Raw genomic sequence first — 27,717 nt, forward strand, 5'->3', positions numbered from 1 at the left:
TCTCACATATGCACTCAATGTATAATATGTATATTAGACATGGGATATCCCTTATTCATCTGCTACAATAAAAGTTAATATCCTATTATCTCAGTAAGAAGTATGGATGGTTTAGCAAAATTGATCAAAGTACTCCCATTACATATATACAAAATAATTTGGGGAATGGAGAACACTAACTAGGGGAACCATAAAAGACATCTTATAAGAAAAATAAACTTCTTTGTTAAAATAATTGGACATAGATACATAGATAAGTAGATTAGATGAAAGAGATAGATAATGGGTAGAACTAGATTTTAGAGAAATATAGGCAGATATATAAAAATAGATTGATAATAGACATAGAGATTTTTAGATAGAGATAGATTGTTGTTGTTTGTCCTTGGTTTTTGAAGAGGACCAATGACATCATGGGGTAATGTCTTAAAAGCTTGTACGTGAATTGGATTTAAGTGAGGCAGAGTTGCAAAAAATCATCAGCTTCACTCTTCTACTGTCACTGAAGTCGAGGGACAAAACAAAAGTCAAGGTTACTGGTGATGGCCAGAGATGCCATGGATGATCTTGAAGTGTTTGATAACTGACCAAGTTCTAAGTACTCCACACATCCACTTCAGTCACCTTCATGGTTTTTAGAACGAATTGCTCTCATTCACCCATTCCACTTGTAGAAATCATCACACACAGAAATATGGCTCATAGACAGAACATTTTATTCAGGGTTTACCATGTGAAAGGAAAATTATAAATACTGAAAATACAAGTACTTGCAAAATAATCCCTGTTCTCAAGGATCTTACATTATATTGGGGAAAGACAATGTATAAATGGATAGTAGAAAGAATGATGGAGTGGGGAAAGGATATATGTACAAGAGTGGGAAGGACATAACAGGAAGTGACAGTTGAGGAGACCCAGATTTCAGCAAAATAGGACAAAGGACTCACCCATCAGAATTGGGGTGAGCTAAAGGCAGAGTTCAAGATTCTGAATGAGACCATGGCAACCTGATACTAGCAAAAATGTATGTCTTGATCTAGATGTCTATATTAGATGAGGAAACATATATTTACAAATGTGTATATTTGTGTCTGCATATTGCAACTGTTTGAGCTAGAAGGGTTTTTTGAGATGATCTTGTCCAACCTTTTAATTTTATTGTTTCATCAAGTTGTTGAAATAAGTAAAATTTGTGGTCTCAACACAGCTGTGTGATAGAAAGAAAATTGGATCCCTGGTTTCCTGATTCCCCATTTGGTGGTCTTTCTACTACATTACATCATTGCATACACCAAAAAACCTCACTTGATGTTACCCTTTTATGGATATATACCTTTAAAAAATTGTCTCCACTTTCTTCCTGATACTTCTCAAATTTTTCCAATCTGCTTCAGATTTTATCCCTCAAGTGAAACTGCTTTCACCAAGGTTACTTATTGGTCTCTTTTAAATTTTCAAATCCAGTGACTTCTCTCAAACCTAATAATTCTTGACCTCCCTGCTGCATTTGGCACTGTCAACAGTCTTCTCCTCCTGCAAACTCTATAACTATTATTTCTTGGTTCTCTTCCTCCCTATGTGACTGCTCTTTCTCAGTCTCCTTTGTTGGATCATCGTCTATATCCTGCCACCTAAGTGTGTCTATATCCTTGAACTTTTTTTTCTTCTCTCAACCCTCTCTTTGTGATTTTAGCAGCACACATGTTTTCAATTACTATGACTATCCAAATTTCATACCATCTTTATATCTTGCCCTAGTCTTCTCAACTCCAGTTTGGCACAACCTACTATTAGGCATTTACATCTTTCAGTACCATAGACATTTTGACTCAATATATCCAAAATTGGACTCATTTTTTTTCTCCAAATCCTCCAAATTTCCTCCTTCTTTGAAAATTCTCCTTTTCTGTTGAAATTATCCCCATCCTTTCAGTTACCAAGATTCATATCCTTTACCTATGACAACCACGCTAGTACCCAGGACACCCCAGAATCACCCATAGTCAGGATAAGCAAAAGTCCTTAATCTTTATTCTTGGTCCCCAGACATGGGATTGAACAGGATGGAAGCAGAATCCCCCTCCCCCACCTTCCCTCATCTACCTGCCAAGAGTGTGTCTCTGTATAGCTTTACTCCACCCCCTAGTCCCTCCTACAATACTCTATACACCAATCATTGAGCCAGTATGTATAGTGGAAAGGACCATTTTCCAAGCATATGCCCATAGAGTATTGTCCAATTAGAAGTTAGCCTCAAGCGCTTGGCAGTCCTGATCTCAGTGCATAGTTCCAGCCCTCTACATCTCCCGCTTTCTTTTATTTTAAAACACAGGTGGTCACACCATCCCTGACTTCTCAGGATGGTGAGAGCCCCCAAAAGGAGGTGATCATGCCCTCCCTGACTTCTCAGGAAAGGAAGTGAAAGCACTAAAAAGGAGATGATCCTGCCCTCCCTGACATCTCAGGAAGGGAGATGAAAAGCACCAAAGGGAAGTGGGGATTGCTAGTGAGTTTCTGGGCTGAAGGCTCTTATTAGAAACAGGTATGCACAAACCCATCAGCATGGGAGGTATTACATGAGCACATAGCAATAATGCACAGGCTATTAGTGATGACTCTCCCTACAGTCAGTACAGGTTCAATGTGGTGCAACAGGCATGAATTGTATAAGCAAGTAGTGATATAACAAACAATATAAATCAATATGGTATTATAAGAGATTTCCAGAAGTCCTAGAAGGAAGGTATGTCAACAACAGTCACACATACGCCTTCTTCAGCAGCCAAGAGATAGTCCAAAACCAATCTATTGTCCATTGCTTCACATGTCAAGGAATCCAATGATCCCCACAAGTTACTGAAGTCCTGCAACAGTCTTATCATTTCTCAGAAAATCCAATGATTCCTGAGAGTTTTCAAGTCCTACAACAGTCTTATCATATCTCAGAGAATCCAATGATTCCTGAGGGTTCTGAAGTCCTACAACAATCTTATCATGTCTCAGAGAATCCAATGATTCTTGAGGGTTTTGAATTCCTACAACAATCTTATCATATCTCAAAGAATGCAATGATTCCTGAGGGTTCTGAAGTCCCTACAACAATCTTAACATGTCTTAGAGAATCCAATGATTCCTGAGGGTTTTGAATTCCTACAACAATCTTATCATATCTCAGAGAATCCAATGATTCCTAAGGGTTCTGAAGTCCTACAACAATCTTATCATGTCTCAGAGAATCCATTGATTCTTGAGGGTTTTGAATTCCTACAACAATCTTATCATATCTTAGAGAATCCAATGATTCCTGAGGGTTTCAAGTCTTACAACAATCTTATCATGTCTCAGAGAATCCAATGATTCTTGAGGGTTTTGAAATCCAACAATTTTTGATGTCCATGAGTCAAATACCATAACTGTCATGTTCTTTCAGTGGTGGGCACAGTCAGCAATGGAACCATCTGATATTTCTTGGTTTCAAGGGTCTGCTCTGTCTCCCTCCAATGGACAAGGTGAATACAGCTCATTGGCACCCATCTGATTCCTTCTCCACCTGTGGAAATACAAGCAAACCCTCTCCCCCAAGCAGTTAACTTATCTGGTCCCTTCCATTCACCACTTTCTGGGTCTCTCCACATCACCTGGCAATTATCTAAAGATAGTGGAGCTGCTCGCACTGGACACTGCCCTTCCAGTGGGTTATAAAACCTGTCTGCTGGAGCCAGTGCATCTTTGTCAAAAATCAAGAAATTAATAGTATAAAGAGCTAGATTTAGAAGTTCTCTAGGGTTACCTGTGGCTCCCCCTTTCTTTTGTTTTTAGAGGAGTGTCTTGATGTCTCTGTTTCTCCTCTTTACTATTTGACACAGAATAAGGCTGTTTTTCATTCCCTGTGGCAAAACTGTCCACTCATATCTTTTATAAAGATCAGCTATGTTAATGGTGGGCACGGAAAAGGCAAATCTTTTCATATCCTCCTTATCCAAAGGGATAGAATAGAAACAATCTTTAATGTCTATAACCCAAAGAGGCCATTCTCTAGGCAATTGAGTAGGAGATGGAAGCCCAGGCTGGAAGAGTTCCCATAGTTTCCATCTGTTTATTTACCTTTCTTAAATCAGTCAACACCTCCATTTTCCAGATTTCTTTTTTACAACAAATACCGGGGAATTCCAAGGACTTAGAAAAGGTTGTAAGTGTCCTAAGTCAAGTTGCTCCTGTAATATAACTAATAAGGCCTGAATTTTATCACTACCTAAGGGCCACTGTTCTATCCACACTGGTGTATCAGTTTCCATCAGCAGGTGAAAGTGTTGGCAAGCCTTCAACAGCAGACCTGCCTAAAAAACCTAGGTACTCATTTTTAATCCTAATTGTTGTAAAATGTCTCTTCCCCACGGATTGATGGGGATTTCTTCAATTATAAAGGGAGTAAAAACTCCTGTTTCACCTTCAAATATTCATCTCAAAGAGGTAGCACTAATTTCAGCTGCTATTGATCCCCCTATGCCAGACATGTAGGTGTCTGCCTTGATCTTTGGGCAGTGACTGGACCAGTTGGCACCTCTAATGACTGTATGATCTGCACCTGTGTCTACCAATCCTTCTAATTGTATGCCATTTATATAGATAGTGAGCATAGGTCGGTCAGCTGTCACAGCTGCTGTCCAGTATATTCCTGGATTTTTTTTTTTTTTTTTTTGCTTGGAGTCAGAATCTGGGTGACTATCACCAGATTTCTTATTAGGAGTCTGTGTTAGTAAACCTGATGCTACTACTTCTCCTGGTTGATAAGTCACACATTGTCTACCTGTATTAGTGACTGGGATATTATCTACACATTCCCAGTTTCCCACATCAGTGTGTGGATAGACAGTGTTTTGTACATACTCTCAGGAGGTAAAATGGTCAAGCCTACTGTGCCTGGAGGCAAGGGATCCATAGGCTGGAGAGGCATAGATTTCACCTCTCCAAGAGGTATCTCAGTTATCCCAGCTGCATACAACTCTATTCTCCCCAATTGTAATCCCTTTCTCCCATCAGGTTGCTTCCTTGTTGACTGATTGTGTAATCCCTTTCTCCCATCATATGGCTTCCTGGCTGATTGGTCATTTCTGGGTACTGGACTTCTAGGCACTCTCTGGGTGCACCATTGGCTGCCATCATGCCCCAAGTGTTTTTTGTCTTGGGCCCTGGGGCTGGACCCCTCATCCTGTTTCCCTGAATCAGTCCACCTTCTGAGGCCCAATGGAAGCCTCTGTTGCATTTTGGACATGGTGTTTTGGGTCTTGTTCTCCCTCTCTGTTTTCTCACTCTATCTCTATGCCAACATTGAGCTTTCAGATGCCCTACTTTACCACATTGAAAGCATTGACAAGTCTCTCTGGAAGTCCTTTGCCAAAAGGGACACTGTCTCCTGTCATCATAGCCTGGCTATAAAAGGCATTTGTGCCCACTGTGGCAAAGTGTCTTATGAACTTCTCTAAAGGAGCATCCTTATGCCATCCTAGTATAATTCTTCTACAAACCTCATTAGCATTTTCTTTAGCAAGTTGCCTTATAATAATGTCTATTACTGCATTTTCACCATTAGTTCTTGTGATAGCTGTCTGCAAACGTCCCACAAAATCTGCAAAGGGTTCATTTGGCCCTTGTGTTATTTTTGTGAAGACTTCACCCTTGTCATTCTTATTAGGAAGTGAAGCCCATCCTTTGATAGCAGCAGCAGCCATTTGCCCATAAACTGCTAAGGGATAATTAATCTGTACTGAAATTTCTGCATAAGAACCTACACCTGTTAGTTGGTCACAGGTGATTGGAGGATTAAGTCCACTTTGATTATTTTGTTGGGCTTGTATCCTACAGAGCTCATTATATTCAGAAAGCCTGAACAAGTTTTGTCCTGGTTCTAAGTATGTCCTTGCTATAGATTTCCAGTGCCTAGGGGTTAAGACTTCATAAGCCAAATTCTGTAGTAACATCTTAACATAAGCTGATGTAGCTCCATAAAGAGTGCGAGCCTTTTTCATGTCTTTTAGGATTTCTATATCAAAAGAAGCATATCTTCTACTTTCTTGACCTGAAAAGTCAAACTCTTGAATCACTGGATACATTTCCATTTATAAGTCACTTAAATCTTGGCCTTCTTCCCTGGCTTTAACTACTGCCTTTTGCAATCTAGTCATAGGAGGGGGTAATTTTTTAGGAGGACGTGCTGGTGGTGTCACAGCCCTTCCTACTACTGCTTCCCCCTCCATCCCAGAAAGTGAAGTTGATGGAGGAAGAACCAGTTCCTGTGTAGGTGGGGTTGAAGCTGCTCTGTGAGAGGGAAAATCACTATGCCTTCACCACGCCCTTCATCCTCACTTAACTTTCCATGCCCTATGGTGATATGGCTGTTAATTCCTCCTTTGTCCTCTTCATTTTCCTCACACTTCCTTATCTGGCCATTTTTAGAATTTTCCTTTTTTCTATAACTAGCAGGATTTTTCGAGGCCAATTGTTTTATGTTGTATGTATAGAATGTCTCCTTGGAAACTGAACGAGGATCATGATCATTGTAGTATTCGCATAATTGCTCTCCTACCAGCTTCCAATTATCTAGCCCTATCTCTTCTTCCTTTAAGAACCAAGGAGACTTGTGTTTTAATGTACCCAACACTAGCGATCTGCAACCAAGTTACAATTAATCCTTGTCCCTTGATCAGCTTAAGTATGCTTTCTATAGCACCCACTTGGGGTAGAGGTGGGTGTGGGGCTGGATCTTTTCCCAATATCTGCCCCATTGTAGCTAGAAAGGGTTATTAGTTTAGCTCTTAACAAGGTTAAGTTCCCTGTTTGTCTATTTAAATACTCAACCTATTTCCTGGTCACTGGAGACTTCTTCAGTGAAGTTAGAGTCCTTGGTTCTCATGCTTGGGTGCCAAATGTGATGACTGCACTAGCACCCAGGACACCCCAGAACCAGCCATAGTCAGGATAAGCAAAAGTCCTTAATCTTTATTCTCGGTCCCCAGACACGGGATTGAACAGGATGGAAGCAGAATCTCCCCGACTACCTTCCTTCTTCTACCCACCAAGAGTGTGTCTCTGGATAGCTATACTTCACCCCCTAGTCCCTCCTACAATACTCTATACACCAATCATTGAGCCAATACAGATAGTGGAAAGGACCATTTTCCAAGCATATGCCCATAGAATATCGTCCAATGAGAAGTTAGCCTCAAGTGCTCAGCAGTCCCAATCTCAGTGCATAGTTCCAGTCCTCTACATTTGCCAAATTACTGATTCTGTCTACACGATATATCTTACATATGTTCTTTTCTTTTCAATCACACAACTAAGCTACATTTAGTACAGCATGCAGGCACATAGTAGGCACTTAATGTTTATTGATTTGATTGGTAGAGCAGGTCACAAACCTATTTTGCTTTGATTATTGCCATAGTATCCTAACTGGTCTCATTTTCTCAAGTCTTTCCCTTCTCTAAACCATACAATTGTCAAAATGATATTTTTAAAGCACACATTTAACTACTAAGCATTTTTGTCCAAGAAGCTTCAGTGGCTTCCTATTTCTTCTAAGCTCAAAAACATATTGCTCTGTTTGGCATTTAAGGTCCTGTCATTTGGCTCCATCCTACTTTTCCTTCCTTCCTGTATTTTGTCTTTTTCATAAACTTTGTAATCCAAACAAATCAGTTTACTTGCTTTTTCACACTTAACATTCATCTCCTGTTTCTGTCTTTGCATAGTTTGTCTCTTATGCCTTGGATATTCTTGATCCTCACCTAATTCTTTTAGAATATCTATTCTTCAAATGTAAATTCAAGTGCTACTTTCTACATTGGCCCTTTCCCAATGCCTTTAGCTGCTAGTCCCTCCATACAAAATTATCTTATGTGTTTTTATAAGTTTTGTACCTACTAATATGTAGAAATGTTGTTTTACCCAGATAGAAAACAAGCTTTTTGAGGGCAAGGATTTTTTTTTTTTATCTTTGTACCCCTGTCAAATCTGAAAATAAATGACCAAAAAATCATGGAGGTTATCTAACTTCTATTAACTCTAGACATTCCAAAGAATTCACTCAGATTATTACAATTAACAGTAGGAAGTAAAAATAAAGAGCTAACAGTGGTCATAGGCAAAAAGCTTTCTTTATTCTGTTGAAAAAGGGAAAGCAGATATATGTGTTGGAGTGTCCTATAGGAGAAGATTTACTTTGGAGTTTGATTCATGCAAAGCTTCATGAACAGAACATGGAATCTGCAGGTACTTGAACACACTTGGGTTGGTGTTAAACAATTCTGAGATTTTGCTGCAACAGTATTTATCCAAAGGGTGACCACAAAGGACTATTGCTATGCCAAACTCAGAACACAGCTTGCTTGCTGGATCTTAGCTCTGGAAAAAACAGTGACTGCTAATAGTAAAAAGAGAGGAATCAAAAGAAATGCTTAGTCTTGGCATGGGGATCCTGACACCTCGGTTCCACCTAGCCCCTGGGATATTGTAGATACTTAATATGTACTTATTGACTGATTCTTAAACTCCTCTTATGATCTGAAAAAAAGATGGATTTTGGCAACAAATTGTTTCCAATCCTGAATTCACCATCATTCTTTTTAACTTTGTTCCATTGAGTGATACCAATTGGATTTAGACCATTGGTCCCTAACATGAAGGTGACTTTGTATACTAGAGAGGATTTTCATGGACTCTTCCACTTCTGGGAAGATGATAGATTCATGCTCTTTATGACATAAAGAATCAGATTAGCAATGCTAGATGGATAGCATACTGGCTCTAGAGTCAGGAATATGAGTTCAAATATGGCCTCAAATACTTAACATCTATGTGACTGTGTGCAAGTCATTTATGCTCCTCCTCTCCTCCCAAATTAAAGTTGGATTGACTTCAGTTAAGATTGTGAAGTAAGAAAAATTTGCATTTGGTAACCACATCCTCTTCAGATACACCTTTCTGTTTTTCATTGCCTATTTCTAGGCATTCTTTGCTTCATGCTTCCTCCTGGCTTCTCTTTCTCCCATCATACCTGGTCTTCTTCTAAATTTTGCATTTTTTTTTCTACTAATCTTCATTCTCCTGTCTCATCATAAAAAATTCAATTTTCTTATCCAAGACCTGAAAATGTTCTCCAATGTAACTGATATATAATCTTATACATTCATCTATACTTGATTTTGAGTCCTTTCACAATTCTCAGGTAAAATATGTATATTAGGACTGACTAAAGGCAATGCCTTAATTCAAAGAAGGATTCTAATTATGCCTCTTTCAGAAATAGTATAATGCGAGTGGACCAAAGATTTTCATCATTTGAGTTCTGTAATGCCCATTAAGTCATGCCAGTTATAGAGTCACCTAATCTGCTTTTGCTTAAGCAAGATTTACCATGTATAGAGAAAAAAAAAACAACTATTTTTTCCTGTCAAGCAAAGAGCTTTGTTTCTCTTATTTAACATAAATAAAATTAAACATCTGTAAGGGGATAAAGTTCTGAAGGCTCACAACAAGCCCTTTGCTACTTCTTTTGTAGCAAGGAAACTAAAGTTACATCTCTCTCTGTCTTTGTCTCTGTCTCTCTACTTGCCCCACCCCCTAGCCCCATGAGTATTTGTTGAAAACAGGTGGCAGGATACTTGAAAAATGTTTGAAAATATACCTAATTAGTATCTTCTTGCAAAAAAAAATTGAGAACCAGTAGTTTGGACAGTTTGTGTTGAAATTCTTGGCCAATAAATCAATCAATATAACCGAAATTTATAAAGAAATAGAAATAATTTATTCTGAGAACTCTGATTTCTCTAATTGTTATTAATTAGCACATTGCCATATTGATAATATCATATTAGTAGATTAAGTACTCATTCTTTTAATAAATACTTATTACACACTTGTATTCAAAGCACTGTGCCAGGCACTAGAGAAGAGATACAAAGTTTAGAAAAGACATTCCTCTGTCCTCATGAAGCTTATAATCTGGTAAAGAAATAAAACAGGAATATAAATAAGTACAACAATGCACATCATGTGATAAGAGCATTAGAGAACTAAAAAAAAAATAATAATTTAGGTGAACATTTTGTTCAAACCTATTATTTCAAAAATGAGGCACATTTCTAAAATATATAGAGAATTGATTCAAATTTAAAATAGTTCAAGCCATTCTCCAATTAATAAGTGGTCAGAGAATATGAACAGACAATTTTCAGTTGAAGAAATTGAAACTATTTGTAGCCACACAAATAGGTTTGTGCTCCAAATCACTATTGATCAGAGATATGCAAATTAAGACAACTTTAAGATATCACTTTATACTTGTCAGATTGGCTAAGATGACAGGAAAAGATAATGATGAATGTTGGAGTGAATGTGGAAAAACTGGGACACTGATACTTTGTTGGTAGAACTGTGAATGGATCCAACCATTTTGGAGAGCAATTTAGAACTATGCTCAAAAAGTTATCAAAGTGTGCATACCCTTTGATCCAGCAGTGTTTCTACTGGGATTATATCCCACAGAGATATTAAAGGAGGGAAAGGGACCCAAATGTGCAAAAATGTTTGTGACAGCCCTCTTTGTAGTGGCAAGACTGGAAACTGAGTGGTTGCCCATCAATTGGAGAATAGCTGAATAAGGTATATGAACACTATAGAATACTATTGTTCTGTAAAAAATGACCAGCAGGATGATTTCAGAGAGGCTTGGAAAGACTTACATGAACTGATGCTAAGTGAAGTGAGCAGGACCAGGAGATCATTGTACCTAGCTAGATCAATTCTGATGGGCATGGCTGTCTTCAACAAGGAGATGATTCAAACCAGTTCCACTTGTTCAGTGACAAAGAGAGCCATCTACACCCAGAGAGAAGACTGTGGAAACTGAGTGTGGATCACAATATAGCATTTTCACTCTTCCTGTTGTTATTTGCTTGCATTATGTTTTCTTTTTCAGTTTTCCTTTTTCTTCCTTCTTGATCTGATTTTCTTTTTGGTGCAACAAAATAACTATATATATGTATACAAATATTGGATCTGATATGTATTTCAACATATTTAACATGTATTGGATTACCTGCCAGCTAAAGGAGGGGATGGGGAGGAGGGGAAAATTTGGAACAAAAGGTTTTGCAAAGGTCAATGTTGGAAAAATTACCCATACATATGCTTTGTAAATAAAAAGCTGTAATAAAAAAGAATTAAGATGAGGCAACTGAAGCCTCAGGAAGTAAGTGATTTCTTAATATCACACGCAGTCTTTTTTTTTTTTTTTTCTCTTTTTTTCCTCTCCTCTTCTCCCTCCCCATTCTAGGTCAGCATGACAAGGTAATCAACTGGAGCATTTTGATGTCAAACCATTTCTTTGTAAATTTTAAATGAAAATGAGTTAAAGATTTTGACTTTGCCTGAGAAATTCTCCAATGAACACTTCATTTTTCTCTCGTACATTTAGAGCATTACTGAACATTTTCTTGTTTGATAACGTTGACCTTCCTCTCCTCCAAAGGCCCATGAAATTCATTCTGTGGAATAAAGGTCAGAGTTCTTTCTCAATATTGAAAAAAGGAGGCAGATTGCTATCCTATAGGAGACCTTCTTAATTGAGTCTGACCCTCAGGCCAACTGGGTCAGCTGTTCTCTAAATACTCCAGGAGTGCCTCTCTGGTTTTTTCAGAAATTTTCTTCTCACCACTGGCAGAAAGAGCACTTTCAGAGCCTGAAAGACATGAAATTGGACCTACAGAACAAGATTCCACCAAGCTTAAGTCTAATATGCTATGTGATACTGAAAAATATCAATAATAATAGCTCAGATATATAGGATATGTCCTGCCTGCAAAACAATGTGTAGCCCATATATAAAATCTTAACCTGGGGGGATGGGGAATAGGGACATTCATGAACTTTTTCTTTTTAAGTTTTTTGATAAATCCATTTAATTCAGGCAGCTAAATAGTGAAGTGGATAGAATGCTTAGGTCTAAAATTCCCATGTATTAGTAGCTTGTGACCTTAGATAAGTCATTTTGCCTCAGTTTTCTCAACTGTAAAATACAAATAATAATAGTACCTGGCTTTCAAAATTGCTTTGAGGATCAAGATATTTGTAAAACGAGCTATAATAAATACTAGCTATTGTTTTGTAACTAATTTCCTTTATAAACCAATTTTGTTTATGCCTTTAAAAGCATTATTATGAAAAGAGACCTATATAGCTAATAAGTGTCTGAGACCAGATTTCAATTTAAGACTTTTTGATTCCAGACCAGACATTATATCCATTGAATTGTCTAGCTGCCCATTTTATAGGATAAAGAAAAGGAGGTTGTGCAAGGTTAAACTATTTCTCCAAGATCACACAAAGACAGAAAGTATTCCAAATCAGCATTTTTGCCTCTGAATCCAGGACTCTTTAAACTATTTAGATTATCCCTAGTTGTTACTGTTACTGATAAAATATGAGAATAACTTCTTACAGGGAATTCTTTAAGTTGTGGTGATTGTAAAATACTTTAATATTTGTAGGCTACTTTTGGATTCATAAATAATGACAATTCAAATGTCTTACTACAACTCCTAGCTATCTGACCTTTAGCAAAAGATATTAATGGTCTTATTCCCCCACCCCACCCCCAACTTTCTGTACTTGGAAAAGATTTGGGACTAATAGCTGAGGACTCATATATACCATGGAATTAGATCAGACTTTGTATTTATTCACAGCACACCTATAAACTCCTCCCATGTCTGGCTGCATAAGGTGTGTGTGTGGGGGGGGGAGCAGGGATGAGTAGAGAAAAAAAGGCAGTTATTCCTTTAGCTATTAGTCAAATGATTAAATTTCCCCAAATCGACCTCCTTATATAAATGAATCTTTTGTCTGTCAAGTTTCTCTGACTTTCTTCAAATTCCAACTTCCTCCTCATATCCCCCCCCCCAAAAAAAAATCCCAAACAGACTAGAATGGGCTCCTGAAATATGATTAAACAAGAGCTAAAAGTCCTAGGATGTTTGATCCTCAAAGGTTGAGACCCATGCCAGGGAGACCTGCTATATTTTTTTCATTACACCTTTCTCTCAGAGTAAGAAAGAACATTAGATAGACGTATCATGGATTGGATCCAAAGTGGCCATTCTTGTGAATTTGTCCCTAGGAATCGATGAGCGTTCCATATTCACTATTCTGTTTATATATCTGAACACGAATCACAGAATTTTAGAGCTAGGGATGAATTAAAACCAAGTCCTTTCTCTTGCTGCTCTAACACTTTAGTCTGGGTACTGAGGTGATTTCTTTAGTGTCCGTGCTGCCAGGTAACAGCCTCTCGGCAGCAAAGACTAGGCAGGCATTTCAGGCACAGAGGATACAGATTCCCGGGGAGGAGCTGAGACAAAAGTTGCTCAGGTCCTGATACACCGTTTTAGGAGTCAATTTCAAGGACCAAGGCCATTAATTTGTGTATCTGTCCTCCCTCGATCCCAGCCCTACCCACTCTCTAGTCCCCAGTTTTTGATGAACAGACTCAAACATTTCCCATTTCTGAACCACCAAACTTAATCTGGAGTTTTATTTCTATTCCCAGGAGATTCAGATTTCGAGGATGGGAGACGACCTAGCTTCCCGATCCCACCTACCTCCCCGCCCCCTCATGCTTCCTTAGTTTAATCCAGGCACTGCTATTTTATACTGAGTGGCCAGAGAGGATTCAGCAGCCCATCTGGGTTTGTTAAATCCTATTTATCTACTTAACTCCACAGCCCCCACCCCGAGCGCCCCTGCTTCCCATCTAAGTGCTTCCCTACCCCCATATTCCTCTCTGCCCACCTGGACTTGGACCCGAAACCCCCCGACCCAGAAAAACCTCGGGCGGTGGGCAAGGGCAAATCCTGGGGGAGGAGAGGGTTACCAAAAAAAAAAAAAAAAAAAAAAAAAAAAAAAAAAAAAAAAAAAAAAAAACCGGGGAAAAGGTAAATTGATCGGTGTTTCGGTGTCAGGATCGGGTCAGTGAGACAGCAGGAACTGCCAGTAAGAACTCACACGCTTAGTCCTCTTCGGGCTACCGCCTTTCCCCCTCTCCCCAGTCTCATCCCTCTACGGCCTAGAAAAGGGAAGCGAATAGTTTGCTAAAGACCGGAGCTGGATCTTGGGGGGGGGGGGAGTGGGGAGAGGTGTCTGCTCTCCCAAAGTGGGTGAGGGCGAAACCTGCCTATTTGAATTAGACTTGAATATAATCTCATCAAAGGGCCAGTCTGAGCCTCACGCTTCCCAGTCCATCCTCTCTGTCTGTCTCCTTTCCTCTCTTTCCCCCCACCCCGCCTCCCATCCACCTCCTCCTTAAATCTCCCCCCGCCCCCCCCTTACTGCAAAAGAAGTCCGACTGCTGCTGGGTGCGGGCTCCAGTCCGGCTGGTTGACTTACGGACGGACCAGCTGCTGCCCTTCTACCAGTGGATTCCTTCTGATCCCTGGTTGCATCTCCATTCAGCTCGGGGACCCGTCCCCCCCCCCCCCCCCCTCGAATCTTTCTCAACCTAGCCCGGCAGGGACTTTTTCCATTCTTCGCTCCGGACTTCCAGAAACTTTACGGGCGACTCAGGGCAGATGGATTTAGCCAACGGATCCCGCCGAAGCGTTTCCCACCTCCTCCTCCTCCAGCTCTTCCTGGTTTTTGGCTTTGGACCCGACTCGGCTTCCCCTAGGGCTGATCTCCTAAAGGAAGGTAAAGAGATTCGGGCTGCCTGCCCGCAGCCCTAGCCCCTGAGTCCCCTGCGCCCCTGTCCGCAACTGCCCTTGCCCAGTAGAGGTATTGGTGGAAAGAGGTGAATGAGAGTATTCCAACAGCGCCAGGGGAGGGTACTGGGGTTCTTATATCTTGAGAGCCTGGAAAAGACTGTCCCTGCCCAGGTTCTCACTCTTGTTGGCTCAAATAGTGCCAAGGATAAGTATTTGTTTAAAAGAATGACATTTTTCCAGCTATAATTGAGAGGTGGGCGGGGGTCTGGAAAGAGTGTAGTTCTGTTTTGACTACAAAGAGCTAAGAGTTGGAGGAGTCTCCATGTGATCTCAATTATTGGGCGCAGGCAGCTGAGGGAACGTGCGAAGCAGTAAGAAGCAGCTCATTTCTGCTTTAAACATCTTGTTCGATCCACATTGTCCAGAGGCTAGCCATTCCCTAGGAAGCATCCGTGGGTTTCTTTGGAGGAGAGTTTCTGATCCTCTTTCCTTCCGGGACAGTTGTTTAGAGATGCCCCCTTTGCTTGGAGGGGAGTGATGTGGCTGATCTTTTCACGGCAGTGCTTGCAGAAGGCGGCTGCGTGAGTTTATTTCGCCGAGTTTGAATCCATGTCTTAGCTTCTTTTAAAGAAATATGTGTTAAATGAACTGTTTCGAAAATAACGGAAGACTTAGCGACTTGCAGTTTCAGGAGACATGTGCAGATGAGCTTGAGCGCTTGTGGAAAAGGAAAATCATACTCTGGGCTTGTTTACTTTTATTTTTGTCTATAAGCTTCGATTATGGGGTGGGGGAAGGGGAAGATAGTTGAGAATGGGAAAGTTCCAAATGGGAAAATGCTTCCTTATTAAGAGTTCCTGTTCTTTTTTTGCTGAGACTATATTTAGAACACTCACAAATCTGTTTTTTCTTAGTTTACTTTGGTAAACGAGGTTGTCTTATGGGATTAATTATCTCTTTTGAACAATGGAAAACAATATGACTACTTCAGGGAAGTCTCCAAAACCTCACAAAAACTGTAGTTTGTCTTCTTCTGTAAGAAAGAATGAAAATCAAGAAATGTATCAGACGGCAAAGAAAATCTTAGCATTTTCTCATATGGCTGCTTAAATATTTTAGATGTTTCTGGAATCTGACATTGCCTGTCAACCCAGAAAAACAGACTCACTCTATTATCACCTGTACATTCCCTGCCTCGAAATGAAGTCATTATCCTACTATGTGCCATAAATAACACATGAACCCTTTTTATTTCCAGAGGATTCTATTCATTTTTCCAGATAAGATCAATAGTTCCTAAAAATGTCCTTTTACTATGTATACACACAAATATATTTTCAATGAAAAACTTCAAACTTCCCTTCCCAAATTAGCATGTGACATGATTTACATTTTGCAAGTTGCATTCAAATGAATCTTGTTTTTTTTTTTTTTCCCTTTTAAACACTGTAGAGTTGTTTGTGATTCTCCATGAATGATATGTGTGGCCCATTTTATTAATAGTTTTCACTTCTTTTAAGAACAATTCTTGAAGTAAGCTTTGCAATAAAGATTGTGAAAGAATATAATCCTCATCCAGTTTTACTGATCTCCTTTCTAATTCTTTGCTATTAGTTTAAAATTTGTAGTTGTGCAGTTAAGTATATTCTTGATATTCTATCTACCTGTCTCTTAAAAAATATTTTTCTAAGTAATTATGGCATAATGATTTATAGGTGAGGGACAATTTTATATGCAGCTACTGATCTCACCCAAATCAGTATTATAATTCCTAGTATCAGAAGACCTGGATTTTAATCCCACTTTGATAACCAGCTGTAGGACTTTAAGCAAGTTATTTAATTTTTCTAAGCCTCAGTTTCCTCAAACACAAAACATTGCTTACCACACAGATTAGTTCTTTTTAGGAATTTTCAAGGAATCTATTTCCAACTTAACACTTAAGCAGAAAGGCAATCAGCTACAATGGCTAGAGTATTTGGCTTGAAGTCAAGAAGATCTAAGATCTGGGATCCATTTCCATCTCTTCCACTTATTAGTTGTGCAAAGCCACATTAAGTTACTTAAACTTTTTATGATTCAATTTGCTAGGACTTATCTACTACCACTTAGAATAATTTTTATCTTCTTTGATAAAAGGAAGCCTCATGCAGGAAGCAGCACAATGATAAAATTCCAAGTACATACACGTGGGTGCATGTCAGTGCATATACACTTCCCCCAGACATTAAATTGAGGAGGGTCCAGACTTGTGATTTCATCTGAAGGAAGCACCCTGTATCTCTTTTCTGTTTTCACTTATGTAAATAGACAACTCATCTGTAAGGTGAAAAAACTTAGCCCTAGTCACACAGCTGTTGTGGCTCAGAGCTCAGATTTGCACCCAGGTCTTCCTGCCCCCAAGTCAAACTGTTTATGGATTCTACCATAGTTTGTCTCTAAGAACTATTAAATGTCATCTTATATAGGAAAACAGTGTTTTTAAAGATCAGAGGTAGAATGACCAGAGGAAAAACTTAAGATTTTTAGTTTGTTCATTCATCTTTAAAAGATGTGAGCATTCCTTGATGTGTGTCCTTTCTTTACCTAGCCTTAATATATGTGAGTTGTTATAGTCTCTCCTTCCTAAAATTATCTAGTGTTCACGTCTTAGTAAGGGACACTGGTATGTTAACTTAAGTGTATTTTCAAGGTGGAAGGTAGATTCAAATTCATTTTCCTCTCTGAAACAGGTTTTTTAAAAGTTGCTTTGTAACTTCCCCAGAGCACTGACTTTCAAGTGACAAAGATACTCACACTTAAATGACCTCTGCTTCATAAACCTGCATGAGAATTACCTCTTGGGCTCATTTACATCCCTTGGAAAAACTAATTTTTGATCCGGAAAATCGGTCCAGATTAAAAACTGAACATATCCAGCTTGTCTGTGATGTGAACACCAACCAGCTAATACATAAGCTTCCCCAGAGGCCAGTAAGCTCTGTTAGTACTCAGGTGAGAGCTTCTCTGTACTTTGTGTTCTCACAATAGAAATTAAATTGTGGATAGGACTTTGAAATAGTTTGGCCATGCTGGCTATCCTGAAGGGATTCTTTATAAATGTATAAAACTCTTGAATAATCTCATTCTTATCATTGTTAATTTTGACCATGTTCCAAAGTCATGCTTCAGACCCTCTACCAATAGGTTAGAAAGGGTGAAACAAAGATTTACATCTGCTCTGTGCAGCAACAGAAATCCTGAAAATCCCAGCTGTTCTGGAAGATGGCATGACTCCAATTTGTAGGTAAAATGAAAAGTCCCTGTTTTTATCACTAAAAGGGAAAATGATATTTAAATTCTTAAAAATTGTAATAATATTGCAACCATTAATCTAATATCATAGTGGAAGAAATATATAGAAAGAAGGTTTGGGTATAAATTGAATTTGAGGAGATGGCATTAAAAATAATTAAAGGATGAAAAAGAAGAGTTTACTGGATACAGAAGGAAAGGAGAGGTAGAATAGGTTAAATTATATCAAGCCACAAAAAATCTTTTAGAATGGAGGTAAATATAGGACATTAAACAATGGGCATCGTTTGAACCTTACTCTCATCAGTATTGACTCAAAGAGGCAATAATATACACAGTCAGTGGAATATAGAAATGTATGTTACTGGACAGGAAAGTAGGAGGAAAGGAGATTAAATAAAAGGGAGCAGGGGCAGGGGAAGAGAGAAAGGAAGTTGACAAAAGAAAGGGCAAGCCAGGGGAGGGTGAGGAGGGAAAGGGTGAAAGGACAGAGAAGACAAAGAAGAGGAAAAATGGGATGGAAGGAAATGCATAGAAATCATGACTGTGAATGTGAATGGGATTAACTCTCTCATAAAATGGAAGAACATAGCACAGTGCCTCAAAATTTAGAGTTCTACAATATGCTGTCTATAGGAAACTTGAACAGAGAGATACACACAGAGTAATGGTTAAGGGGCTGGAACACAACTATTATCCTTCAGGTGAAGTTTAAAAAAAAAAAGGCAGTAGTAACAATCCTAATCTCAAAGTAATAGCAAAAGTAGACCTTATTAAAAGAGATAAGAAGGGAAATTACATCTTGATCAAAAGTATTATATACAACAGTCATATCACTACTAAGTGTATATGCATTAAGTTGTATAGTTTCTAAATTTTAAAGAAGTTAAATGATTTATAGGACCATGACCAAACAAGAGATAAGAAAGCATTTATGAAATGCAAAATGCATAATTTTAAGTTCATTAAATTAAAAAGATTTTACACAAAAAAACCAATGCAACCAAGATTAGAAGGGAAACAGAAAGCTGATAAACAATTTTTACTGTCAGTATTTCTGATAAAGGCCTTATTTCACAAATATATAGAAAACTGAGTCAAATTTATAAGAATCAAAGTCATTCTCAAATTGATAAATGGGTGAAAGCAGATGAACAGCCAGTTTTCAGATAAAGCTATCCACAAAAAGTGTTCTAAATCACTTTTGATTAGAGAAATGTAAATTAAAACAACTCTGAGGTACTACCTCATATCACACACACCTATATTTGCCCAATGTGACAAAAGAGGAAAATTATAAATGTTGGAGAGAATGTGGGAAAATTGGGACACTAATGCACTCTTGGTAGAATTGTGAATCACCAGATTCAGCAATTCTGGAGAGCAATTTGGAATTATGCCCAAAGGGGATACCCAAAGTTTGCCAAAGGGCAGTCAAACATGCATACCCTTTAAGCCAGCAATACCAATACCAGATCTATATCCCAAAAAGATCATACAAAAAGAAAAGGAGCTATATGTGCAAAAATATTTATAGCATCCCTTTTCATGGTGGCAATTGGAAATTGAAGAGATGCCTATCAACTGGGGAATGGCTGAACAAGCTATGCTATATGAATGTAATGGAATACTATTGTCCAATAAGAAACAATGAACAGGCATATTTCAGAAAAACCTGGAAAGACTTGTATTAGCCGATGCTGAGTGAAATAAGCAGAACCAGGAAAATATTATACAAAATATCAGCAACATTGTGTGATAACCAACTATGACTGAATCCACTCTTCTCAGCAACATAATGATCCAAGACAATACAAAGGACTAAGGAAAAAAATGCTATCGAAATCCAAATAAATAACTGATGGACTCCTAATGCAGATCAAAACATACTTTTTTCACTTACTTTAATCTATTTGTGTGTTTTTCCCCTTTTTATCTGTTTCTTTTTTCACAACTGTGATTAATACAGAAATGTGTTTTATATTATAGCACATGTACAATCTATATTGAATTGTCTACCATTTTAGGAAGAGAAGAAAAGAAGGAATAAAAATTTGAACTCAAAATCTTACAAAAATGAATGAAAAAAATTATCTTGACATGTAATTGGGAAAAATGAAATAAATATTTACAGAAATAAAATGATAAATTCTTATAAGAACAGAGTAAGGATGCATCTTTGTGGCACTTAGTGGAGGCAGGAGAGATTTTCAACTAGCATAGGTAAAGAGCAAAGAAACCTGATTGAAGAAGTATCAAGAGTAGGTGTAATAGCACTTCACCTGAACCCTTCTCTGAGTAACCTCAGTTAATGATCAACATTTTAGGCTTTGGTCAATCTTAGGACTTTGGGAGAACAAAGACCTAGATTATGAGTGACTGTGACCTTAGGCTAAACTTTTGAACAAAACTGTCTTTTATTTAAAAATTAGAATTTATTAAACTTCACCTAAGAATCAGGAGAAGCCTTGCAAAGGATTTATCCTTATATCTTTGAACTCCTCAAAGCTAAGGAACTAAAGGTTCCAAGTGATCTGTCCTAGCTATTCGAAGCAGAAGGACTCACACTATTCCCCTTGACCATAATAGTATGAAATTGATTATAATTAGATATCCCCACTCCACATTCCCTTTGGGAAAATAACATTGATATTATAGCTACAATTTGGATGATATTTGAAGGGAGGCAGGGTTGACAAGGCTATGAAAGGAATATTGAGTGGGACTGGGCAGAACCAGTTGTAGTGAAGGAATCCAGTGATAAGACAGTAGGGAAAATTCCAAGCTGATATCAATATCCAAGACTATGGAACCCATTCTGAACCTAAATCAGTGCTTTGAATATAGTGAGGACTTAGCAAATATCTGCTGGATGAATGAATGAATGAATGAATGAATGAATAAGAGAAGAATGGATTTGGCCTGAAGAGTCCTTTGCTATTATAGTTATTACCTTTGTGACCTGGGCAAGTCACAACCTTTCTGAATCTCAGTTTCCTCATCTATAAAATAAAATTTGTGACAATAACACTTGCATTGCTTAGCTCTTAGACTTGTTGTGAGGAAAGTAACTTTATATTTTAAAGCACTGTATAAAGATGAATAATGCTGCTGCTGAAATACTAGCACCCTCATGATTAGTTTGTACATTACAGTATGTGCCCTGCTAAGGAAATTAGTAACTCTTAAACTTGTTTGAAAAACATTTTTATCAATGCTTCATGAAGGACTCAGGTGTTGGAGTATAAGTTTCTGATTTAAAATTATTTGTTTTCTAAGAGAAGTAGGCAACATTTTGTATCAATTCCCATTTCAGGTGCACAAATGCTGCTGGGCTTGTGCTTCTAAAATGTGATTTCACAACATAATAAGTCTCAAGTATTAGAGATCATATAGCATTTTTTTTTTGGCAGTCAGGAGGGACCTCAGAGACCATTCAATCCAACTTATACCTGAACAGAATTCTCCTTTACAATATACCTGACGAGGACCCAAGCAGGTTTTGCTTAAAACTCTCTTTAGTGTGAAGGGAAGCTTTGGAATGGAAATAAGGAGGGAAAATGCCTTTGTTAGCCTAATATGTACCAGGTATTTTGGTAAGCACTTTACAGATATCTCATCTGATTACTCATTTTCTCTAGGAAACCTATTCTGTATTCTATTTTAGGTATCTCTAATTATTTGTGTCTTTCCTTATGGCAAACCAAAAGTTTTTTGTTTTTATTTTGCAACTTCTGCTGAACAACTCCTAATCCTGACCTCTAGAGTCAAGCAGAAAAAATCAAATGTCTCTTCCACATGAGAGCATTCTTCGTAATATTTGCAGAGAGCTGCCATGTTTTACTTCTTGTCCAAGCTAACCACCCCCAGTTTCTTCTATTAATCAAAATGCAACCCCACTTTCAAGGCTTTTCACTATAATGTTTGCCCTGAACACCTTCCATTTTATTAGTGTCTTCCCTAAAATAGGGTGCCCATAACTAATACTGATATTCTACTGATATTCTGATTGGGATAATTTTACCTGTCTAATCTTCCTAGGTAATATAGCTCCCTTCATTCAGCCTCTCCACTTGCCTTTCAGATGCCTTGAATTGAATGTCCAGTAGACATCTCAAACCCTGCATGTTCCAAATCAGACTCATTATCTTCCCCCCTAAACCCACTCCCATTCCTCTGACATTGTTACCACTCTAGTGCAGACCCTCCTAAATTCATGCCTGGACTATATTGAAAAAGCGTGAAATAGATTTTCTTCCCTCATGTCTATCCATACTCGGATTCATCCTCCATTTAGCTGTTAGTGATTTTCCTACAATACAAGTCCTTCTGTGGTACCCCTCTAATAAACTTTAGTGGCTGTCTATTTTTTCCAGGAATAAATAAAAATTGTTCCATTTATAGTTCACCATATTTGATAACCTAACCCCTCCTTCCTTTCCAGTTTTCTTACTCCCCACCACATATTCTGATTCAATAACCCAAATCTCCTGGCTGTACTACAAACAAAACTTCTTGCTTCATCTCCCAGCTCTCATCATTTTCTCTGTCTGTTCCCATATCCTTGGCTCCCTTCAAGTTCCAACTAAAAATCCCTTCTTTTCCTGGAAAGACTTACTTGAACTGATGCTGAGTGAAATGACCAGAATCAGAAGAACACTGTACACAGAATAGCAACATTGAATGATAATTGAATATGATAGACTTAGTTCTTTTCAACAATACAATGATTCAAGACAGTTCCAAAAGACTCATGATGGAAAATGTTATCCACAGCTAGAGAAAGAACTGTGGAATCTGAATGTAGTTCAAAGCATACTATTTTCACTTTTTTTTTTGTTTTTCTTTTTCATGAGTTTATCCATTTGTTCTGATTCTTCTTTTATAACATGATTCATGTGGAAATACACTTAATGTGATCATATGTTATAACCTACATTGGATTGATTGCTGTTGAGGATGGGGAATGGGAAAGAAAGGAGAAAGAAAGATTCAGAACTCAAAATATTATAAAAATGAGTGTTAAAAACTGTCTTTACATGAAATTGGAATATATATCTATCTATTTAAACTATTAAGTGCAAAAATAAAAAAATCAAATATTAATCCTTAAATAAAATCCTTTTTTTTTTTTACTGGAAGCTTTCCCCATCCATTCTTAATTCTAGTGTTTTCCCTCTGTTAATTATTTCCTATTTATCCTGCATGTAACATCCTTTGTTTATTTTTGTTTGCCTGTTTTTTCTCCCATTAGAATGTAAACTCTTTTCGGGTAAGGACTGTCTTTTCTCTCTTTTTGTATTCCCAGTCCTTAACATAGTGCTTAATACATGGTAGGCACTAAATGAATGTTGCAGGTATTTATTAATAAATGTTGAATTGATTGATCTTTCCCTAATATTTTTTAGGAAAGTAAAATCTAGAAGATATCAAGGGATCCTTGGAGAAAATAAATCATTGAAGGACACCATTAAGTGTGACAAATGGTGGAAAAGGGAATTTAAGAGAGACAGAGACAGATACAGAGACTCCTTCCATATCCTTTCCTAGTTCCCTGAAAGTGGTAGAAGAAAACACTGGTGTGTGTGAGTGTGTGTGTGTGTGTGTGTGTGTGTGTGTGTGTGTGTGTGTGTGTTTGGAAGGGAGAAGGGAGACGAAAAGGAGTTTAGGTAATTTTCCTTGTTTGAAGTTTTCATGAGATAATCAGGGGTCCTCAAACTTTTTAAATAGGGGGCCAGTTCACTGTCCCTCAGACTGTTGGAAGGCTGGACTATAGTAAAAACAAAAACTTTGTTTTGTGGGCCTTTAAATAAAGAAACTTCATAGCCCTGGGTGAGGGGGATAAACGTCCTCAGCTGCCGTATCTGGTCCGCAGGCTATAGTTTGAGGACCCCTGCAAGGGTAATCCATCTCCGGCTCCCTTCTCAGGAGTGTTCTTCCCTTTTCTCCCACACTGTTCCCAAAAGGCTGGCTCAGGTAACCTTTTTTGCCTAGGAAAGAAAGTGACCTAACCACTCCGACTATGATGTATTAGATTTCTCTTTCTTCCCCTTCCCGACAACTTTGTGCTTATAGCTTTCATATGCCACCAGGGAATCCTCTCTAATTTATTATCTTTCAAGTAATTTCATCTCAATGACTTTTTTTTTTTTTTGCTGGATGCTCAAATCACCCCTTGACATGGTATTATGGTATATTTGTGCTATCCCACAGAAAAGAAAAATATAATCTCAGTACTTCTTTAGGTCACAAAGAGAATAGGATTCATATTCAAACATTGTAAGGAAGGGACACACTCCTATATAATAATACAGTGGGACAGCAGTTCATCTCTCCAGCTCACTAAAAAGGGTGTCCTACCATAGGCTTGAAAATTCCTGTCAGCATAAATAGAGACTAATAGACTCTAGATGAAGAAAGGGATATGGTTTTGCAGGCACAGCCAATATAGATACTTATTTGTTTTGCTGGATGATACATGTTTGTTACAAAGGAGGGTTTTGTTTTAGAAATAGTAGGTTAGTGGGCAAGATAGATAAGATGCAAAAAAAGATTGTTAAAATATTTTAAAGAAATGAATAGAAAGTAACAATGTGTCCAAGAAAACATCTAGATCAGTTTTGTAACTGCCTTATTAAATGTCACAAATATACTTTTTTTACAAACAGATCAAAAAACAAAAAAAAAAACTGTTCATCACAAAAGGTCAACTTCTTAAATAAGCTCATCTCTTTTTTATATATTGAAGCATTTGTGGTAATGATTAAAATCACAATTAAAAAGAAAATGTTTTTTAAAAAAAACTAGGCATGTTAGAGGCAGTATAGCATAGTAGAGAGAGTGTTGGAATCAAGAAGACCTGGATTCAAATTCCATCGCAGACAGATAGCATTTCTGTGCATGGCCAAGTCACTTAACCTTAGTTACTTAACTTAATTCTCAGTTTCCTCATTTGTAAAATGGAGATAATGATACCTGCCTCCCAAGATTATTGCAAAGATCAAATGCAATAGCATATGTAAAGTGCTGGGTAAGTTCAGCTATTATTGTTGTGCAAGCACACTTGTTCTCCATATCTGCTTTATAGTGAAAATTTATTAACAATTCATTTAATTAGACAAATGGGTATATAGGCAATAGTCTATACAGAGCTAGTCAGGACATGACAAAAAAAGATGGAAAAGTCCCTCCTTTTTTCAAAGTACAGAGATAAATTGATTTTGCTGAATGTGGCATTTTGACAATGTGATTGCTAGTGTCTCTGAACTTGCTTTTCCTAGAGAATTCTTGGCAAGTGGGATCAGTCATTCAGCCCTTTCTCACATCCAGAATAACAAGCACTGCACCCAAATGAAAGTTAGCCAGATTCACATATATATATATACACACTTTATAAACCTTTAAAAATACTGTATAGACCAGAGCTTCTTAAGCTTTTTTTACTCATGACCCTTTGTCTGAGAAATTTTTATGTAACTTGGGATAAATATAGGTATATAAAATAGTTGTACAATTCAAATGTTTATTGCTATTAAATCATAATTTCATGACCCCCACATTCAGTTAAAGACCCATAGTTTAAGAAGCTTTGATATAAACATGAACTATTATCATGGTTATTATCAATATTTAGCCAGACATACTCCACGACCAATAGAAATCCCTGTAAAAACAATTATCATTGGGACTTTTGAGTCTTTATCACAGTCTCTAGCAAAAAAAAAAAATACCACCCTCATCCCAAAACAAACACACACACACAAAATAAAAATAAAAACAGAAAACTGACCAGAATGGTAGAAGATGGGTAACTAGTGGAATTAGCTCTAAGCAGAGGCTAGTCAAGGTAAAATGGCCAGGATCTAAATTAATAGATGGGCTCTCAGGTTTGCTGTCTTTGCCTAAAGTTTTTATTGTTCTTTTTATCCATTTCTAGGGTCTAGCACAGAACTATGTGAAATCATAGAATATTATGAGAGTTGAAAGGGACTGTAGAGATTGCTATCATCAATGGATGAAAAAATTGAGGTTCAATGATATTTATGACTTACCAAAGGTCAGGAAGCTCATTAGTATAATATCTTAGATCTCTTGATTTTAGCCCAGTCTTCTGACCCTCTTTCCTGAATAATGGGCTTTTGAAGATGAGGGGAATAGAAAGAACACCCTGGCTAGCAATAGAGGTTATCTTCAGTTTTAATCTTTTAAAATTGCTTGTTGACCTGACTTGAATAGATATTTATGAAGTTCCTACTTTATTCTAAGCTTTGTGCTAAGTACTGAGAATACAAGGACAAAATGGAATAATTCCTGCCCTCAAGGAGCTTATGTTCTGCTGAGGGAAGCAATATGTTCACATATTAGTAATTTTAAATATCTATGAGTGTGCATGTTTGTGTACATATATGTATATATACATGTATATGTGTGTGTGTGCACAAACATAGACATTATGTACATTTGTGTGTATATATGTGAATACACAATTGAACATATATATGTATGTATGTATATACTAGGGAGAAATATACTAGGTTCAAATACTGGCTGGATGAGCCTAAGTAAGTCATTCAATATGCATCTGGGAAATCAGCAAATACTTTAAATCAGTACTTGATTTATTATTTTGTTGTCTGTCTAGACTTAAGAAAATGATAGAGACGATGCTTATAATTCAAATTAAACTTCAAAATGAGTCATTTGTCCATTTTTCCTCCTGGTTAAATATTTATTAGCACATCCATGTCTAACTACGTAGAATTATAAATTACAAAGTTGCAGTGTCCAGGTGCTAATCTTTAAAGGAGGTAAAGGAAGCTTCCTCATTGGGAATTTCCTATTTCAGTGAAATAGCATATCCCTCAAAAATATGCAAAATAATTTGAGACTGGGGGAGATGGTGTTAGCATCTGAGGGGAGGAACTCAGGAAAAGTTTCTTGGAGAAGTGGGTTCACTGTAAGCAAGGGTGACAGTCTGGGTAGGGAGATGTGAAATGGTTTCTGATCATTTTTCTAAGACATTTCTTCTCCCAGGCTGAATGCTTTCCTTAGGCAGGTGATTCTAAACTGAAGGGAAATCATTTTTGAGTTGTGCATTTGGAATGAACAAATTCTACTGCTTTGTGTCAGTTACTGTTTCTTAACATTGCGATTGTCTTTTAACATCTATGTCCTTTCTCTCCATCTGGATTATAAACCCCTTGGAAATCAGGAATGGTGTCTTGTGTAGTCTGTCCTTGTCTATCCAGTACTAGCTCAGTGGTCCATGCCTAGGAGGCCCTCAGTAAATGTTTCTTGATGATGCTTTCAGCAGCTTCTGTTTTCTTGAGAAAATAGCAGCTACTCACACCCCACCTCTCCACTGTCACCCTTTGCCACTTTGCTTCCAGAAGTACCTTCAAAGAAATTGATTTTTTTTCTCATTTCTGCATTTCTGTTCCTCTGACTCTGATTTTGAATTATGGTTGTATATATCTAATAACCTCTAACAGATTGAAAGTTCCTTGAGGGCAGGGATCTTGCCTCATTTATCTTTATATTTCTTTCAGGCTTTGACAGGGCTTTCTATACAGTATTAGGTCTAACAATTATTTGCTAAGTCAATGTTTTCTTCAGCCTAGATCTTAGGGATTTGGTGGTGGTGGCTTCATATGATTTGAAGTGG

The 27,717-nt window shown here is 37.7% G+C and overlaps 1 protein-coding gene across 1 annotated transcript in view; it reads left to right on the forward strand.

The window, feature by feature from the left end:
• Window positions 1–13,954: 13,954 nt before the first annotated feature.
• EGFLAM (EGF like, fibronectin type III and laminin G domains) overlaps window positions 13,955–27,717 on the forward strand; it is a 243,022-nt gene continuing 229,259 nt past the window's right edge. Inside the window, exon 1 of the mRNA XM_051990183.1 lies at window positions 13,955–14,745. Coding sequence (XP_051846143.1) covers window positions 14,628–14,745 — 118 coding nt within the window. The 5' untranslated portion in view covers window positions 13,955–14,627. The remainder of the gene's footprint in view (window positions 14,746–27,717) is intronic.

This window comes from Antechinus flavipes, chromosome 1, assembly GCF_016432865.1.
Source record: "Antechinus flavipes isolate AdamAnt ecotype Samford, QLD, Australia chromosome 1, AdamAnt_v2, whole genome shotgun sequence".
NCBI lineage: Eukaryota > Metazoa > Chordata > Mammalia > Dasyuromorphia > Dasyuridae > Antechinus > Antechinus flavipes.